Genomic DNA, 19,177 nt, shown 5'->3' with positions numbered 1-19,177 from the left:
TGCTAGCTAGAAAAGCTGTTCTTCCCATTTTATTTGATAATACATTTTCACAGAAACATGATATATTTACATATATACAGGTAGAGACTGCTGGTCAAAAATCTGAAACAGAAAATGTCACCAAAAATTTACAAAAGCCACTGACTGACCCAGGAGTCGGGCTGGAGAACCTGGATAGCTGCATGTAGGTCGGCAGAGCTCACAGCTCAGCTTCTGACGTCTGGACTGTGGCTGCTCTGAGCAGTAGCCCAGCACCTGTGGCCACAGCCAGGGCCACAGCCGTGCTGTTCGCCGGGGGCTGCTCCGGGGCTGCCGTCTCAGGATGCACTGGTTTGCAGGTTTTTTGAAGCTGCGAGCATTGCTCTTACTTTGGCCATGAGATCCTGTGTGGGAAGACATGAAGGAGACCTGAGCCTCCTGCTGACCAGATTCGTAAGGGGCCATGGTGAGGACAGGAGGCAGAGCTTCCAGCAGCCAAGCCATGCCCTTGAGTAACGTATGCAGCTTCGAATCCTTTGCAGGCCATACAGGGACCAATCTCCCAGGGCTGTGACCCCATGTGGCCTGAGGGTACAAGCAGGGCCTAGGATGTGTCTGTCACCAGTGGAGAGTCAAGACTCCACAGCATGGCAACCCCACAAGGACATGAGCTTCCTCTGGAAGATGAGGCCCCCTAGGAGGTGATTTCTTCTCCTTCCTACTAGGCTCTGACCTAGTGCTTGGCCGTGGCCAGCCAATAGATTTTGACAGGGTCAGTAATTGTGAAACAAGGGGTGAGCGAGGAGGAAAACTGGCACTGTAAAAGGTGGACAGGAAAGGGGAGCACCCCATCTTACCTGAGTTATTTTGCTCTGCACAGAGGAGACGATTGCTGAGGAGATCTGGCCATCTTTTTCCTGAGAAACCCCCCTAATGCAGAGGAAAGAATGGAGGCTCAGATACCCCCAGAATCTGAAGAGCAGTTCCCATGTCCTGTAGAGTACAGCTTACGTGGTGAGCATTTGCCCCCACTGGGCCACCTTCCTATCTCAGGGGCATGCACTTGTATACCCACTTCAAGGGCCTCATACAGTGAAATCTAACATTAACCCTAGCAGTCCACAGATGCTTGCAAGAGGAAAGGCACCTACAGCAAGGCCACCAGGACCAGGACAACAGCATCAGTGGCTTTTGGTTCCCATGGAAGCTTCTGTGGATGGGACAGCACCCACCACCTCAGAGCGGCTGGGGCTCTCTACACTCCCTCTAGGATGTGGCCTTTCAGATGCTGACCCTCAGGTGAGCTGTGTTCCTCACCGAGCAGCCATGGACCACTCCAGATTCCCAGACTTGAAGGCAATCCCAACAGGAATAAGTCCTTGATCCCGTTTGTCACTGAGTCCTGCATGGCCCCTCGGGAGCTCTTTTCCCCGAGGAAGGAGTCTGGATGCCCAGTAAGGCATGGGTTGGGGAGCTGTCCCCATATGCTCCTGTCTGAGGTCAGGACACCCAGTGGTGGGGATTGGTGGAGGCCCTCACAGTGCTCCAGGCCTCACTGCCCTCCCTTGCTCTTTCCAGAAGTCACAGTTACCTGGAGCGTTCCTGGGAGGAACCTCGGCTCTCCACAGGAGAGATGCTGGCCGAGTGGGCTGAGTGGGCCGAGGGACGCTGTGCGGCCTGTTTACTCGGGGATGTTGACTGCGACCGGGCCTTGGCTTTGGTGCGAGACCGTGAGCGCCGTTTCTTCTTCTTCTCGTGGGGACTTCTGAAAGAGAAGTGCTCTTGTCAGGGTACATGGAGTGCTCGACAAGAGGGCAGTCTCAATTGGTGTCAAGGGGCCCCTCCACACACGAGACCTTTTTTTGTCTTTTGAAGACATATATTCTGGGATGGCTTTGAACTAACTATGAAGCTGAGGAGGACCATAAATAAACTCCTGATCTTCCTTCTTCCACCTCCTGAGTCCTGGGATTACAGGATGCACAATTGTGATTGGTTTGTGTGGTACAGGCAGATTGAATCCAGACCATCACGCATGCAGGACAAGTACTTTACTGAGTACACCTCTAGCCTCATATGCATGCCTTCGACAGCTGCAATCCTTCAGTCAACTGAGCCTGTGCATCCACAGAGGCCTGGGTGTTAAAACAAGCGCGCAGAAGCCAGCCTCGGCACAGAGGAAGCTTAGTTCTAGGGAAATGCCTGGCATTTAATGTACGACGAACAATCTATTTGCATTAAAACTACCAAGATAACCACCAAAGAAAAGCCTCTAGGAAAAGTCTGTACCGCTTTCTCATTCATGCCACACGATAGGAAATTATCAGCCCAATCCTGGAGACATGAGTTTCATCTGCTGAAAACACAGGAGGCAGCCTGGGTCATTCCCGGAGTGTCTGATATCCACCCTATCAGCTTAGCTCTGACCACTGCCTCACTCACATTGCAGGACAGGGCTCCCAAGCCCATCCGGCCCCATTCTACTCCTTCCTTCCTTGCCTAGCTGTGTCTACCATGTACAGATCTTCACACACATGAACAGTGGGCAGATTGGGAGGACGCACCCCCAGCACACAGGATGGTGCCACAGCCAGCTTGCATGCCACCTCCCACCGTGTCTGTTCTGAGATGCTCTGCAGATTTATCACTGACTCCTAGGGCTCTTCCCTCCCTCCTGGGCTGCAGAACATCACCAGGCAGCCTTCCTGCTCAGCAGTATATTTACTTCACAGTGTGTCCACAGGAACACTAACCAGTGTGATTAACCAATCATCGTCAGCCATTTCTATCCTGTGATCACCACCAACCCTCAACCCCATGGTATTTAGGTCTGCAGAGGAATCACAGAGGCCCTTCCCAAACTGGCCCAGCCTTCTCTCCTCCAGGAAGCCCTCCAAAGCCTGTCCACACAGCCACTGTTACACTGGGTGGCACCCTGTGTTGTATTAGACTATGTGATACCCCTATATTTCTTTGGTGCTGTGATGCAAAAATGTTCCTGCCTAATGAGAAGCTATGTTTGGGGTCTGTGGCATGGACACTCCACAGATGCGCCATACCCCATAGTCAACTCCAGTGCCCACAGGGGTTTATAGACTGACAAGCACTAGCAGTGGGCCAGTGAGCTCAGTACAGGCAGCAGTCTCAGCAGAGGCCCTTGTGAGGCCAGCAGTGTCATCCCAACCAGTGTTCCAGCCTGGCTTTCTGTGCATCACCTAGGTAAGAGCAGCCTGCCGGGCCTGAGGAGCACAGCTGCCTCAGAGTCCAGCACAGCTTCAGTTATACCCGAAGTCCAGAAGGGCAACAGCTTGTGATTGAGATTTAGCTCCTAGAAGGCAGTGTCCCTAGGATGGAGCTATGGGTGGCAGCCTGGTGACCTTTGGCAAGAAGACATGGCTCTGAGTGGAAATGGTTCAGATACCAGGCACATGTAGGGAGAGCTGCTGGGCTGGAGTGTCTGTGTACACAGATGAGCTGGGTTTCAGAGCAGATAGCCCAGGATGGCACGGCTGTGTAGCTCAAGAGTGAATGGCTTCCTCACAACTGTGAACTTGGTTTAGTGTGTGTGTGTGTGTGTGTGGGGGGGGGGGGCGGAGGCGGGGCGTGTGCATGTGCACATACACATTTGAGAGCAAATATGGAGGTCAGAGGATGCCAGTGGATGGTTCTCCCATTCTTCCACCCTTTCATGACTCCTGGGGAATCAAACACAGGCTGCCAGGCTTGCACAACAAAGCGCTTTACTTGCTGAGCCATCTCACCAGGCCCAGTTTAATCTTAACAGTCTGACCTCACACAGGAAGAAGTCAAGCTTTTGCAGGAGCGAAGCAGTCTGCTCACTTCTGAAGTTGCTGAGGTGCACTTTGCAACTTGGCCCTCTGTGCTGTTGCTGAGTTGTCAAAGCAACACTGCAGCCCGTTGTTCTGGAACATTCTCTCGTTATACTTTCCAGCCTATGCCACTCTTCACAGTCAATCGTGACCGCTGCTCTGTAGGAACCAACCACTCACCACTCTGTGTGGGGTTCTGTGGTGTTCCTGAGTCTCCTGTAAAACTGGGCATGTCCCTATTTTTACAGGACTGCCCTGTGTGCAGTTTTGGTAACCTCACATCTCCTGCTTCTTGACCAAATGTTCCCAGTGCACTGTGGGGGAGAAGAGCAGCTATAAAGTCTGGCAGGTGCCCTGTAACTTGTAAGAAACTGTAAGCTGTGCCTGCAGCTATGAAAATGGGCTGGCAAGCACCCTCACCCACTCACACTAAGCAAAAGCAGAACCTCACTGTGTTTCCCTTATTCCTGATTGCCCATGTTCAGCAACATCTAAGCGTACCCTGCTAATGTGTTCTCTGTGCCATCAGTGGCCTCTGGTGTTGACACAAGCAACTGTGGGTGTCTTTTCACAGGGAGACTAACCACTTGGTCTCTTACTTATTCCTGGAGGCAGGTATTGGACTTTAATGGCACCGACTATATTATATTTTCCTCCCATGGTGGGGTCTCTTCTATATTCTTGTGGGTGGGTGTACACACTTGTGTAGAGGACAACAAACTTCATTCTTCAGTTGCTATCCATTTTGTTTTGTTTTGACAGAGCCTTACTGTGGAGTCCTAGCTGGGCTCAAACTCAAACTCTGCCTGCTGAGTTCTATGGGCCAGCCTATCTGTTCCCCTGGTCCTGGTGTTTCTAGCACATGCCATCTGTCTGCCTTTTTTTTTTTTTTTTTTTTGGTTTTTCGAGACAGGGTTTCTCTGTGTAGCCCTGGCTGTCCTGGAACTCACTTTGTAGACCAGGCTGTCCTCGAACTCAGAAATCCACCTGCCTCTGCCTCCCAAGTGCTGGGATTAAAGGCGTGCGCCACTATGCTCGGCTCCTGTCTGGCTTTTTATATACATCCTGTCGATAGAGCTCAGGTCGTCCTGCTTGTGTGGCAGGTACTTACTGAGAGAGCCATCTCCCCAGCCACCAGGGTTCTCTCCATCTTAAGCAGTCCCAGGCACACACAGTTTTCTGGTTCTGGCTTGTGCATTTAGACGCTGATCTAAACTGAACTAACATGTGTAGTTTGTTCTTTCTCATTGCAGTGTCCAGTAGGCTGAGCAGGTTTCACTGGAGAACTCTCCAGTCCCCCTGAACTGCTTCAGTGCTGTGGTCTAGCCACAGGCCCAGGCTGCAGTGTGGGCTCCGAGGGTGTCACGGTCAGTGCTTCAGTGCTGTGGTCTAGCCACAGGCCCAGGCTGCAGTGTGGGCTCCGAGGGTGTCACGGTCAGTGCTTCAGTGCTGTGGTCTAGCCACAGGCCCAGACTGCAGTGTGGGCTCCGAGGGTGTCACGGTCAGTGCTTCAGCATGAAGCTCGACTTCTCCTGCCACGGAGATCTAGGAGGTCAAAGAACTCCACCTTTGTTCTTTGACTGTCATGGTCTCAGAAGGCCTAGGGTTGGTTGGATCCACAGAGCACAGGACAAGAGCTGTGAGCAGTACCATTTGCTAGAGTTGAGGAGAGGCTGTTTCTCAGAGTACTGGTCTGTGACCACGAATCCACACAGCATCCTTGCCGGCTTATGGATTAGTCAATATGGTTGGAGGTGAGTGGGCAGCGCCCATCTCTCCACTGAGAAGGTGGATGAGTGAGTGGTTACCTGATTCCTGCATACTGGATTCACAGGGAAAAACAGGTTGGAACTAGGAGCAAGGTTCCAAGATGTAAATTCCATTTCCTAAACTGGATTTTCCTAAACAGATGAGGAACCAATCAAATGATGGCCTCCTGTCAGTTTGGGACTCTGTCCATCTCTCAGAAAGAATGAATTTCCTTATTATCCATTTACACGTCTGGCCACACTCCGGCACTGCCTTCCTCTTGGAGTATAATGCAGACATTAGAGAAAGCGATGTCTTTTCTAGCTGGCACCGGCACGGAAGAAAGGCCATGCTTCCACGTTCCACACTTCCAGGCATGGCTGACTCTTTCTCAACGACTGCTTCTCTCAGCAGGTGTGCGTGGGGTGTGCTGTAAACCCACCCATGGCTTTCCATACTGTTGTCTCAGGTCTCTGACACACTGCACCACTGTCCTGGTCAGTGCTGTGCCCCTGGGCCACTGGCCGTGGCTGCAAGTCTCTGTGTCTATCTGCTTTCACTGTATCCTATTGTCACTCTCCCAAGCACTGAAGAGCCATTGTTGCACTTTGCACACTTTGAACATCACATCTCAATGACAAAACACCTGCCTCAGAGTTAGCTGTCACCTACTTGCCATGAGAACGGAGAAGTACATCTTCCTTGCCTTTTAAGATCTGTTAGAGAGTGTGTGTGTGTGTGTATAATGATTTATTTATTATATGTAAGTACACTGTAGCTGTCTTCAGACACACCATAAAGAGGGCGTCAGATCTCATTACAGATGGTTGTGAGCCACCATGTGGTTGCTGAGATTTGAACTCAGGACCTTTGGGAGAGCAGTCAGTACTCTTAACCGCTGAGCCATCTCTCCAGCCCCAGTATATTTATTTTTAAAGTGTCTTTTTTTTTAGTCAAAAGTTCCACTTAGCCCAGGCTAGCTTCAAACTGGCCATGTAGCAGAGATGACCCCTCTGCTCCTGCTGCCCCCACTTAACACCTTCCTAAAGGTAGGCTCTGTTTATGCCCAAGACTGAGCCAAGGTCTTGAGTCCCCTACCAACTGAGCTAGCCCAAGCCCTAAACTGTCTCTCATAAAGTGGGGTTACAGGTCCACGGTAGAGAGCTTTGTTTAGCTACGAGAGGCCTTGGCTTCATCCCTAGCACTGCTCACACCCCCAAGGCTCCAAAGCCACCTCTTTATAAACAAGCCTAGGACCTGCCTGACCTGCTTATCACCTACCCTCTTCCTCCTTTGTTTTCCTTTCCTTTCCTGATCTGCTATTTTCTTTTGAATGAAGTATTTTTAATGTTTTATATCCTCTTAGCTTTTATTCATTTACTTAAAAACTTTTTTTTGGGGGGGGGGGGGTTTTGAGACAGGGTCTCACTACTGTAGGCTGACTGTCCTGAACTATGTGTACCAGGCTGGCCTCTGTCTCTGTGTGTACTACCCTTGGCTTCCTCTCACCCTCTAAGACATTTATATTTACTTATTTTGTGTGTGCACGTACATACTTGTTTGTGTGTGTGTGCGTGCACGCCAAGGCCCACACGTGGGGGTCAGATTGTGGGGGTCGTTCTCTCTTCTAACACGTGGGTTTCAGGGATCACACCCAGGCTGGTAGGCTTGGCAGCAGGTGCCATCCCCACCCTGTTTGCTTTCCAGCTATGTTTTCCTGGTTGTTGGAGGAACTGTAAGGCACATCCTCTCATTTTCCAAGGTCACCTTGAATGAGTAACACTTGGAGCACACCGAGAGCCTTTCAGCCGTTAACTTCAGATGCTATGCCAGATGCGGTGCTTTGTAGCAGGAGTGCAGTGGCAAGAAGCCATTCCTACGTTCCTTCCCTCCTTCAGTACCACACCAGGGCATCCTGGTGACAACAGTGGAAATCCGTGGGCTCTAGTGAAACATGACTCACTGTCCACGCTCATGCTGTCTGCGGATGCTGCCACTGCGTTCTTGCTTTGACAGTGTCTCATGAACTTGTTCAGCTATGGATAACCTGGATCTCTTGATGCTTCTTTCTCTATCTTCTGTCTGTTCAATGGCGAGGTCACAGGTGGGCACTGCTATGCTCTATCTTACTAGACTGCACTTTAAAAATGTGCATCAGGCTCAGAGCCTGATTTCCAAACCCTCACTAACAAGAAGTGGGGTGGGCTGGAGAGATGACTCAGTGGGCAAGAGCACCCACTGCTCTTCCAGAGGCCCCGAGTTCAATTTCTCAAAGCCATATAGCAGCTCACAACCATGTGTAACTCCATTTCTCTTCTGGCCTCAGCAGGCACCGAGCACATATGTGATGCACATAAATAATTAGATAAAAATAAAATGAAAAGGAAGAGCTGGGGCAAGAAAGGCAGGAAGGATCTGGACACTGGTGTCTGAGGAGCACCACGGCCAGTGGAAGAACAATGTGACATCTGGCCTGGAGCCTCCTGGAGTCTGTCACAATCAGACAGAATAAGGGAACAGGAAATCGTACAGTCTACCTGTCCAGAGCAGTGCTGGACAAGGGAGGGGCCAGCTGACAACAGAGGAGAGAAGGTAGCCATTCTGGCCGTCACTGACTACCGTGGCAGAAGGCTGCTGGGAAGAGAGCTCACGAGCTTGCTCAGTGCCCACTGGAAGGTCAGCTGCTGGGTCAGAGGTCAGGGCAGAGGCAGCTTTAGCTGAGGGACCAGGTGCACCATCACTAAGGCGCTCCTTCCATGCTGAGGACCACGATCCCACAGCACTGCTGGCCTGCATTCTTTTGCAGCAGAGGTGGAGTGGGTGGAGCCAGAGGGAAGCAGAAGAGGACAGGCAGGCAAGTGAGCAGCTGAGGGAATGTGTGAGGTGCTCTCAGTACCACAGTAAGACTCGTAGTTAGTGGGCAGAGCAGTGGTGGCATGTATCTTTGATCCCAGTACTAGGGAGGCAGAGGCAGGCAAATCTCTGAGTTTGAGGCCAGCCTGGTCTACAGAGGGAGTTTTAGTACAGCCAGGGCTACACAGGAAAAAAACAAAAACAAAAACAAAAAACCCACCTGTTTTGAAAAACAAAACCCAAAAGAAAAAAAAAAATCCCCAAGCCCCTTAGTTAGCTATAATCAGTCTGTCCAATAGTGCAGAAAGAGCACAGCAGCACATCCTCCATCTGGGTGATGCCAAGTATCAGAGTAACTGAATTAGCACAGGCCAGAGCTACCCGCTGAGATGGCAGTGTGGAGGGAGGGAGAGTGCCTGACACAGGACTGAACAGGACGGGACAGGATGGCACGGCACGTGGAGCAGCTCCAGTGCTCAGCTGTCTGCCTTTTCCTATCCTTTCAGGACGACAGTGCTCGAGCACAAGGCTCAGAGGCCTCATAAGTCCTATGCCTAAGATGGGGATGGCTCCCAGCACTGTGGACACCGGCTCTCTTCCACCTTCTCCCATCATCTCCCTTTAAACGTAAAGGTTAATTTGAGGGCAAAGCAAGAATTCTTCTGTTGAGAAAGATCGTTTGCTGTAAAAATTAATTTTAGACCATGCCCTTTACATATACCAAAGGTGATGATGAACTTCAAATGTTAAACCACTTGCTTCAGGAATGAATCCTGTGTGTTGCAGTAGCTGGTAGGATTATGGAGGCTGGAATGTAATTTATAAATGTGAACTTGTATTGCAACCCTTTGCTAAAACTCATCAGCCTCATGTTCTTCTGCTGGCTTCTCAGGTAACAGAGAATGATCTCCTTCCCCAGTCAACAGGCTGCCTGTGACCAGCTAGCAGGCTGGTTTGTGCTCCTTCACCTTAGGCTGCCCCTACTCTACCCATGTCCTCTAGGCAGCATTGTGGGCAATGGGCAATAGCTGGGGCCCCAAGTCCACGGTTTATCTGTAATCCTGGGTTTGCCTCCCACAGATTCTAGCCCTTTCTGGCTGTTTTTTCCCATGACAACTCCTGTCCAACTGGGAACTAGAGCGAGCCCTTAGGTGACACTCACTATTGTTGGAAACAGAGGAAGACGCTCCAGGGCAGCACTCATACTGGAAACATTGCTCCCATGGAGTGGCGGCCCCCACTGCAGCCAGAGTCTAGATTTCCAACATCTTCCAAAAGCCTATACATAAACCACTTGGTCTCTAGAGGGCTGCTCCAGGGAGGGACTAGTACCTTCAAGAGGGACCTAGTGGAAGGTGGTAGGTCACTAGGGACATGCCCCCTGCAGAGGGATCAACCTTTAGGCTTTTGGCCCTAACGTGCTCCGACAACAATTTACTGCCTCAGCACAGGCCCAAAGCAACAGGACTAACATACAGAGGCCCCCAAAGCTGATCAAAATAACCCCTCACTCTCTATAAGCTGATTTACTCAGGCAATGCGCTATAGAGATGCAAGGGGATCAACACAGCCAACAGAAGCAGGTACCACAGAGTGTACATAGGTTTCCCAAAGTTAGACAAGAGCCAGAGAAAGTTCTAGAGCTCTAAGTGAACTATGGCTCATAGGGTAAAAGGGTGTCCCTGGCTACCAGGAGCTAGGTTCAAATTTAGTGGCTCTATAACCATTTTGGCTGACCTCCCTGTTCTCCTTACAATGGATACAGAAGTGATCCAGAGTCACAGCCTGGATCTATTCTTTGCCCTGCTCCATCACACAGCACCTAGGCTCCAGTGGTCATTACTGGAGACAAAGCAGGACACTGAGAAAAGATGTTTATATTTTCCTAGTTGACCCCTGTTCCCTGAAGACAGCTGGGAGGGACTGGGGTAGATCCAGCAGAGACAGCAAGGGCCCTGGGTTAGTGTTAAGGAAGAGCAGGGTCCAGAGAAAAGCCATGTGAGGGTTCCACAGGCATGGACACACTGTGCCCTGGAACCCACATGATCCCAAGAGACAGCCCTACTGAAGAAAGGGACTGCACCCTTTCATTATCTGTGACTCTTTCACACAGGTGACAGACACCAAGATTTCAGACATGTTTTTCCCTGTGAGACATGGTAGCCTACCTGGAACGGGTCCTTTTCCTGCTGACCCCAGGGCTGCCGCTCATCCGGTAGGCTGTAGGGACACTCCTTTCTTCCCGCCGTCTCTCAGGAGAGTGAGCTCTCCTTCTTGGGGACCGAGACCGTGACCTAGACAGACAACAAGGTAGAGTTTAGCTCTGTCTGAGGCCTGGTCTGTGTGGTGTGCACCTCCCTAGCATGAGGTGAAAGAGACCTCAGTCTGAGATGCAGGCTGCGCAGATGGGCCCTGCATCTTTAGAGGCTGTGCATCCTGACACCAGCTTGGAGGTACAGCACCTCTCCCCACCCCTGCCTGCACTACAGTAAGGCTCAGCTCTTCAGGAGGCTGCGGCTTGAGCCTCCCTGTTCCTGCCTTGTGCTCTCTCCCAGCCTGGGACTTTCAACTCCCCAAATCCATTCCTATGCTCAGGCAGGGAAAGGCGCCCAGATACTGGCAGTAGGGAGAAACTAAAGGTTGAGAAGCTAAGAACTGCAGGCTGCACCATGCCATTCCTCCTGTTACTCATCTCAGGCCAAGGACCTGAGATGAGGGGCAGGAGGCATCAGGACCATACTGCAGACCCACTGGCATGAAGCCCAAACCCTGCACCTGCTCAAAACATGATACCCTCGTGACAGTCTGACTACTTTAAGTCTATGGGAGGTTTCATGGATAAAAAAAATCTAAGAATACTTATACTTTTAAAATTTTGATTCATGCCAGGATATACTCCACAAATAGCAAGACAGACCCTCAAGTCCCTCTCACCCTTTGTGAGCCTGGAGGTCCTTAATAAAGGGCTCCTCAACAATGGCTTGAGACTTTTATGTTCTCCGACCATCTGCTATTTCAGGAAAATGTGCAGTAAGCAGAAATTTAGGGGGAAAAAAGCCCTCCCAAACCCGAACTCTCTTTGTTCAGTTTCCATGACAACCTACTCAAAAACAGTATTAAGAGAGCAGTTTGATTTCAAAATTTGAAAAAGTTCTTCATTGAATCATTCTAAGCAGAATGAATTCCTCCCTCCCAATAAAAACAACACACAGTTGTTCAGGAATCAAGTTTTGGCCACATCCTGGTCCCCATGAGCCCATGCTGGCCTCTCCAGCTGGGCTGGTCTAGGTGGCGTGCCTCCCCAGACCTTCCCTAGGCTACACAGACTACAGAGGTGGGGGCAGTCAGACACCTTGACGGTTTACCAGGTTTCCCCTCAAAAGAGCTCCAGGAGTCAAAGCTGCTCGAGGCCGAGGCTGCCTGAGAACTCTCCTGCTGTGCTGCCGCCACTGCCGAGCTGCTGGGACAAGGCTCCACACTCAAGATCCCTGGGGAGGCTGAGGGCCTGCGGTCGGAGGCACATACTTCACATTCAGAATGAAATGTGCCGGGCTGGGTGCTACCAGAGCCATGAGAAAGCTCCGCTCACTCAAAGCTTTAGCACCTATGGATGCTTAGCATAGAATTCTACAATAAACTCAACAATTAGGAAAAATAAGTTAGTTTTAAATGCCTGCAGATTCAAAACGTTGAAGTACAATACGGTTTTGCAGTGGCCATTAGTATTAAGAATTTTTCAGAACACAGTGGCTGTTCCCAGTAGAGTGCAACTCTTCTGGGAAGGAAGCCCTGCTCAGAACAGGGCACCAAATAACAGCCAGTAATTCTGTGGGTTTCACTTTAATTAAGTAAGCCTTAATGCTTTTAATTTTGTTAACCAGGCTCTTAATATTGACGCCAGGACAGGGCAAGAGCCAGGAATTTCAGCCTACGAGTAAATCAGTAGTGTGATGTCACCACAGGCCTTCTTAAAGAAGACAAACTGGTCTGAATTTAAAACTTCCAGGCACAGTGCAACAAAGACATCCCTTTCTGAACGACCACAATGCTTTGCTCTCGGAAGCAGGAAATTTTTAACGATAAAACTCCAAACTATTGTCCGGATGCCAGTGTCTGCACCCACACCAACCACTTCTACTGCTCCTCTCCCTGCTCTGGCTTCTCACAGCTGTGGGACATCAACAGTGACTCGGCAGCCAGGCTGTGGATCTAACCCACCAGGAACTGGCTACAGCTGTGAAGGTTAACTGCACTGGGGCCAAGCTCCCCTCTGTTTATACCATTCACAGGTTTGGCATTGATAAGAGCAGGTATCTGAGCCTTTCCTAGCTTGGCCACAGGTCACCCCAACATAAAACTATCACCTATACCCACAGGAATACAGAAGTTCTAACCATACCCTTTCTTCCTTTAAAAGACAGTTTTGGGGGTTAAATTTCCTTTTCTAGTTTGTTATAGTTTACCATTGGGAAACGGATAGTAAAAGACTCAACAATTTAAAACTAAAATAGAATGTCAATGTTATAGAACCTCAATGCCTGTACAAGTTCTTCGTGGCTATTTTGTTTGCTTCTTTTGTTTTTGTTTTTTTTTTTTTCTCTGTGTAGTCTTGACTGTCCTGGAACTTGTTCTGCCTCCAGATTGCTGGGAATAAAAGTGTGTGCCACCACTGCCAGCTTTCTTACCAAATGCTAAATGGAACTAGCAAAGTCAAACAAAGTCCCATTACCTTGCACCCCTCCCTCATTTGAAGGAATTTATGGAGTTCTCCTTAAAGAATGTCTTTATCAAGCAGATCCTCTCCAATGGCTGGTGTTCAGACACTCAGCTCAACACTTGAACACTAAGGGGAAATGACTTCAGAAGTTAGCAGGTAAGCATGCCTTCATGCATCCCTGGTGTAAGGCAGTGCAGTGACCCACACCATTACACATGATTTACCTGCGTGCCTGCTGCCTCACTTCAGTGAGACTGAAAGCTGTACCCAGTACAAGGGCGAGCAGGAGCCGCACCGTGGACAACATCTACCCTTGGGTCAGTGCTGACCCAGATCCTCAGAACCACCATGCTTTCTGAGGGACTGAGTTACGAAACTGAAGAGTTTTATTGTGGAGAACTTGCCTTTGCAGATCCAAAGCCACCTACAGTTTAGACATATGGAGTAAGCAAAGCTTCTGTCCTACGAGCACATCACACAGTAAACGAAAATCAGACTGTCCTGCATTTTATGTGGGACCAGAGCCACTTAGTATAGGGAAGATTAGGCATTTCAGTTGCAGTATGCTACCACAGGAGGATGCCAACAACTGCAGCATTTTACTTTGAGCTGGCAGTCATTTAAAAATGACCACTTAGGCTGTGTCAGGCCTGAAAAATAAGTCTGGCAAGGAAGGCCTATTGTAGATGTTACCATGGTAATGGGTTCCTCTACCTGAAAGGATGGCTAAAGACAAGATAATGACAGCATCACCAGCACTTTCTTCACTATGGTTAGAATGTCAACAGCTCATAGTAATATGGAGCCTGCTCTCTTGCTTCAGCCACAACTGCAACCTTCTACTTGGTGTTTTTCTGTCTTAGTATGTACGGCAGGCTGGCACAAGACATGCTTACTTCTCCTGCCTCGGTCTGGGTGCCCGGAGCATAGGCATGGCTACTTCCCCTTCCATAACCATGGCTTTCCAGCTGCTTCCATCCTGGGAACGAGAGCGCTGCAGGGCCTGCAGTGGGCAACATGACCCTATCCCATAAAGAGGATTGAGGCTGAGGCCTGCCATGCAGCCAGGGACTGTGCCTTCCAAGGGCCCGTTCCAGCTCTCGGTGTTGTGTGGACAGACAGCAGCTAAGAGTGCTGTGTAAATCACTTACTCTGCAGCAAGCCTTGTCTTGGTATTCTATCTAAACTGTAAAACCAAACACTAGCGATGGACTTATCTCCCGAGGTAAAGTACCTGTGTTATTTAACCAGATAGAACCAAAAGCCTCTTTTCTGATCCTCCCTCAGCCACCGAAACGTTTGGGGGCTTTGAGAATAACCAGCCTTGACACTGTAAAACATTTTCACTGAAGGTCAAATTGAGACGAAATAATGGCCAGAAAAATTTCAGCTTCATTTTGTCTTTTAACTGAGAATTAGACTAAGTAGTAGGGTTTTGTTCCTTGGACCTGTAGACACTAAGATGTAAAGTGTTATAAATAATGCACCTGTATAAAATATGCAAATCTAAGTCTACTGCAAACTCAGGTTGGACAGGCAGAGGACAGGTAAGAAGAGGTCAGTGGCAGTCTTCATGCCACACACTGAGATGAACACAGCGAGCCAGGGCTGGGAACCCTCTCTATGGCTCAAGGCCTGGGAGTCATGAGGGAATTGTTCTTCCCTTGTCTGAACCCTGGAGTACAGGAAACCAGGGAGAACTGACTGGCCAGCGTGAGATGATGGGTTGGTATAGCTCTGTAGTTTGGATCTGGAACACAAATTCTGAGTGTGCTAATAAATAAATAAATAAATAAATAAATAAATAAATAAATAAATAAAGCATGACAGCAAACCTGTTCATTTTTCTAAGAAATATCGCGGTTCCTGCATGTGCAGTTAACAGTTCAGAACGTTGCACTTCCAAGAACTAGAGCTGAAGGCTCTCCATGAGGACAAACCTACCCCCACGAAGACAGATCAGACACTTGTCAACCGCAGGCTTGGTGTGGGTAAAGGAGAAAGCACCACTTTTACCACATCAGAGAGAACACTGCACTGTGTATCCAGGAACACAGGACACCAGTGACTATGAATAGTGTTGACAGCACCCAGAAGAACACAAATACCCGGAGTTAATGAATGCTGGGTGTGAGGTCACCTGGGCAGGGTGAGAACTAAAGGCTGGACAGGCGCTCTCAATCTCCACCACACTACCCAATGCTGAGCTGCATTTTCAAGCCTTCAGAACTAAGGGGGCCATGGCAGCCTTTAAGTACAAGTTCACTAACTCTGTTGACAGCAATGCCGGCCAAGCTGCTTCCTGGACCCCTGGCACCTTGTGCAGAGGGCTTGCTGGTAGACTGCTGGAGAGGCAGCAGGTTAAGAGACATAGATGCACACTGGTGCCTCATTCATTCTCACTTCAGACACTGTGCGGAACATCTGAGCATAGCTTGAGTGGGGGCAGCTGCACCGCTTCAGCCACAAGCACGCAGCACAGGCAAGTTCATTCATACAAAAGACTCCAGCATGCCAGCCTGGGAATTTCTACAACACACGTGCCAGGCTCACTTCAGAACGTGTAAAACACTCATCTCACACTCCCTAGGAGGCAGTCACCTGTTCTTAATCTACTCTATGGTTAAAAACAGTCCTGGACACCTTGATCCTCCTGCCTCCCTCCTCCAGGCACTAGGATCATGGGCAAGTGTCACCATGCTCACCTACAATTTCCATTTTTACAAATTTTGGTGGGAGGGAGAGACTAACTTGTTTTATGTGTGTGTGTGTGTGTGTGTGTGTGTGTGTGTGTGTGTGTGTGTGTGTATGCACGCTCACGTGCATGTGTAAGTCAGGGGGCAACCTTGGGTGTTCTTCCTCAGGAGCCATTCATTGTGGGGTTTTTGTTTGTGTTTTGATTTTTGAGCCTGGTCTCACTATGTAGCCCTAGTCAGCCTACAACTTGCTATACAGACCAGGTTGGCCTTCAACTCACAGTGATCCTCCTGCCTTTGTCTTCTGAGTGCTAGGAGTAAAGGTTTATGATGCCCTCACACCCATCCCGTTCACCTGATTTTATGAGACAAGGTTCCTCACTGGCCTGGATTTTTGCTCAGTAGGCTGGGCTGGCTAGACAATGAGCCCCTCTGTGCCCACCTCCCCTATGCTAGGATTAGAGGCAGGCACCAGCATGCTTGGCTTCTTCACTCAAGTCCTCATGCTCAACAGCAGGATGTACTGACTGAGCTACAACCCCAGTGTAGCTTAGACTGGCCTTGAACTGGAGATCCTCTTGTTTCCACCTTGAGTGAAGAGTGAGGTCTAAGTAAGCTATGCAGAGATAAGAAGCATAAATGAATCATTTAACCTGCAGTGACAGGTGAGCTCTGAAAAGTCTCAACAATGTTCTTTTAAAAAGATCTTTGGATCTGCAAGACACACACATTCCCCCACACACACTCTAGCCTGTGCTCATTTTAAATTCTGCTGGCTTTATAGGGTAGCAGGAAGTGGCTCAGTGTGTAGGGCGGATGGGAGCAAGAAGGCTTGAGTGCCGGCACACCCACCTTGACCGCCGCACTGTCCGGTAGGCACTGGGCAGGGAGTGCTTTGCTTTTGAGTGGGATCTAGACCTGGGCTTGGAAGACGAGTGGTACTTGGGAGAGCGGGACCTTGTCCGAGACCGTTTTTTGTGCTTCTTCTTCTTTTTCTCTCTTTCTTCTTCTCTTGGTGGATCTCTGCATCTGTTTGAAGGCCTTTCTGGAGGCTTCCCTTCCAATATGGGCAGAGTTCTACCACCAACCAGCAGAGGACAGGGCATGACACCAGTGTCCTGGAAACAGAAAAGTGAATGTGTAGACGTCAACCGAGAACACAACGCTCTGGGTGGATAGTTCTTGTCTCTGAGGAAAGAAGACCTTTCAGTGGACATATATAAAAATCCCCTTCTGTGTGAGCTGGATCAAACCTGCTATTGAAGCATGTGGGAGGCAGAGAGAAGAAAACTGCTTTGAGTTTGAAGCCTGCTTAGACTACAAAGTAAATTCTAGACTGGCCTAGGTTAGAGTGAGTTTGTCTCAAAAGACAAAATCTCTCTGGCCTTTCTTGAGAAATGTAGTTTGAAGTAGTCATTCAATACTATACATGGAAGAGTTCTCATTTGTGCCTAGAAGATTTAATAGTAAGGTTTATGGAAAGCTTCAAGGTAGATGCTGTGTGACCCCCCTCCCCCCCCCCTCGTACTGCCCCAGCTGTCTGGAGCCCTGGGATGGAATGAGGACAGAAGTGGTGCACGTGTGCATTTGTAAACCTGCAGCCGTGGGCAGGAGGGCCCTGTCTTCCTGCTTCACTTGGGCCCACGCTGGAGGTAGCTGGTGAGTTGGTGAGTAGCCCTGCACATGACTCTTACAGAGCTGCTAGCTCACAGTGAAAGCTGCCCAGTGGGCTGAGCTGAGGCCAGATGGCTACCTGCAGCTGTCGGACAGGAAGGCGGTGTCTCAGCCTTTCCCTGAGCTCCCTGCTGCTTAGGCCACTATGCTTAACCAGACAGGCTTGGCATCACTGATGCAACATTCTTAGCTATTAGAGAGACTGCTTAAAGATTTAGTGTGCCATTAACCTCTCTCTTTCTTCTTCTAGACAGGGCCACACCAGTGTAGCCCTAACTCAGGCCTATCTCTGGAACTCACAGAGATAGGCCTGAGTGCTGGGATTAAAGGTGTGGGCCGCCATATCCATCCAGTAATATTTTCCTATGTCAATGAGCATGCTTTAAGACATCACTTGAAATCATACTTGGATCTGTAAAATCATCTCTAATGACCAATGGTTATTGGACAGACCACATGTTACACGTGCATGGTGGAATGCACCCTAAGGAGCTGGCTGAGCTAGTCTCAGCCCTGACAGATCTAGTAGTCCCACCTATGACCTTCTCTCATGTCCTTTTGGAGCCTATAAGAACTCCTGTCTACATCTAAGTCGCTAACTGGGTGAATGTGCCAACATCTGTAGGCCAAGTACATATATCAAGGAACTTGGCAAAGTCAAGGGCAAGTTGCTTGAGATTAGTACCATTTTGGGTTTGACTATCACTTATAGACTATTTACTCTGAGCCTTTTTGCTTCAAAGCCGTCAAGACACTTATCACCAGGTGCTCTCCTCATGCACCCTTATAATCCTCATGTGCACATGCAACCAGGGAGACCATTCCAAAGTCAAACAACCATGGATTACACACAGGGCCAAGGCTGGCAGACAAGAATGGAGCCACTCTGAGAGAAGGCACAAGCTGGGTCAGCACTGTGGTGCTGCCAACCGGCTGATGACAAACGACTCTGACAGACTGAGTCCCCACTAAAACATCCAAAATCTGAGCACACAGAGTCAACCTCGCAATCACGACTTGTTTTTATCTATCTGCACATGTGGCTTTACATATTTTTAAAATTTACACTTCTTTATTTATGTATATTATCTGTCTTTCTGTGTGCGCATGTGTGTGGAGGTCAGAGAACTTTCTGAGTCAGCTTTTTCATGTGGGTACTATGTATCAAACTCATGCTTATTAGTCTTGGCAGCAAGCATCTCTACCTACTGAGCCTCCTCACACTGTCCTGTCTACTCCAACTTTGAGCCAAGTTCTCATGTAGTGCAGGCTGACTCTGAACTTGCCATAAGCAAGGATGAGCTGATCTTCTGAACCTCCTGCTTCTATCTCTGCACTGCTGGGATTATAGTATGCTAACATGTGGCAAGGACAAGCCTAGGAAGGACCCTGTGCATGCCAGGCAAGCACACTGCCAACTGAGCTACATTCCAGGCTAATAGATGGGTCTTAACCTCTGTTCACTGTACAAAGGATAGTGAATCAAGAGATTCAATCAGGCTCCACACATCCCTACCAAGCCAGGCCCTTGTAAGCTTCCTGTTCTTGCTGCCCATGTCTCTCCAAAGCTGCAGAGCTCCTGTTCCTACATGCCCCACACCATAGAGCCTCACGCATGCCCTCATCCAGGGCCACAGTGCATAATGGCTGCCCCCAGCTGTGTGTACTTTGCTCCTCCA

At 49.4% G+C, this 19,177-nt stretch overlaps 1 protein-coding gene across 14 annotated transcripts in view; it reads right to left on the bottom strand.

The window, feature by feature from the left end:
- Sfswap (splicing factor SWAP) overlaps window positions 1-19,177 on the bottom strand; it is a 70,154-nt gene continuing 50,977 nt past the window's right edge. For 7 of the 14 annotated variants that reach the window (XM_011240841.3, XM_030254434.1, XM_006504303.4 and 4 more), the window contains 6 exons: window positions 16,677-16,942; window positions 11,764-11,916; window positions 10,580-10,705; window positions 1,571-1,744; window positions 837-909; window positions 1-383 (listed from right to left, as the gene is read on the bottom strand). In XM_011240841.3, coding sequence (XP_011239143.1) covers window positions 318-383; window positions 837-909; window positions 1,571-1,744; window positions 10,580-10,705; window positions 11,764-11,916; window positions 16,677-16,942 — 858 coding nt within the window. In that variant the 3' untranslated portion in view covers window positions 1-317. The remainder of the gene's footprint in view (window positions 384-836; window positions 910-1,570; window positions 1,745-10,579; window positions 10,706-11,763; window positions 11,917-16,676; window positions 16,943-19,177) is intronic. The other 7 variants (NM_172276.3, NM_001359952.1, XM_017320872.1 and 4 more) reach the window with 2 other exon arrangements.

The sequence above is a fragment of the Mus musculus genome, chromosome 5 (assembly GCF_000001635.26).
Source record: "Mus musculus strain C57BL/6J chromosome 5, GRCm38.p6 C57BL/6J".
NCBI lineage: Eukaryota > Metazoa > Chordata > Mammalia > Rodentia > Muridae > Mus > Mus musculus.
The sequence above is the reverse complement of the archived record's forward strand: the minus strand, read 5'-3'. Positions and strand labels throughout refer to the sequence as shown.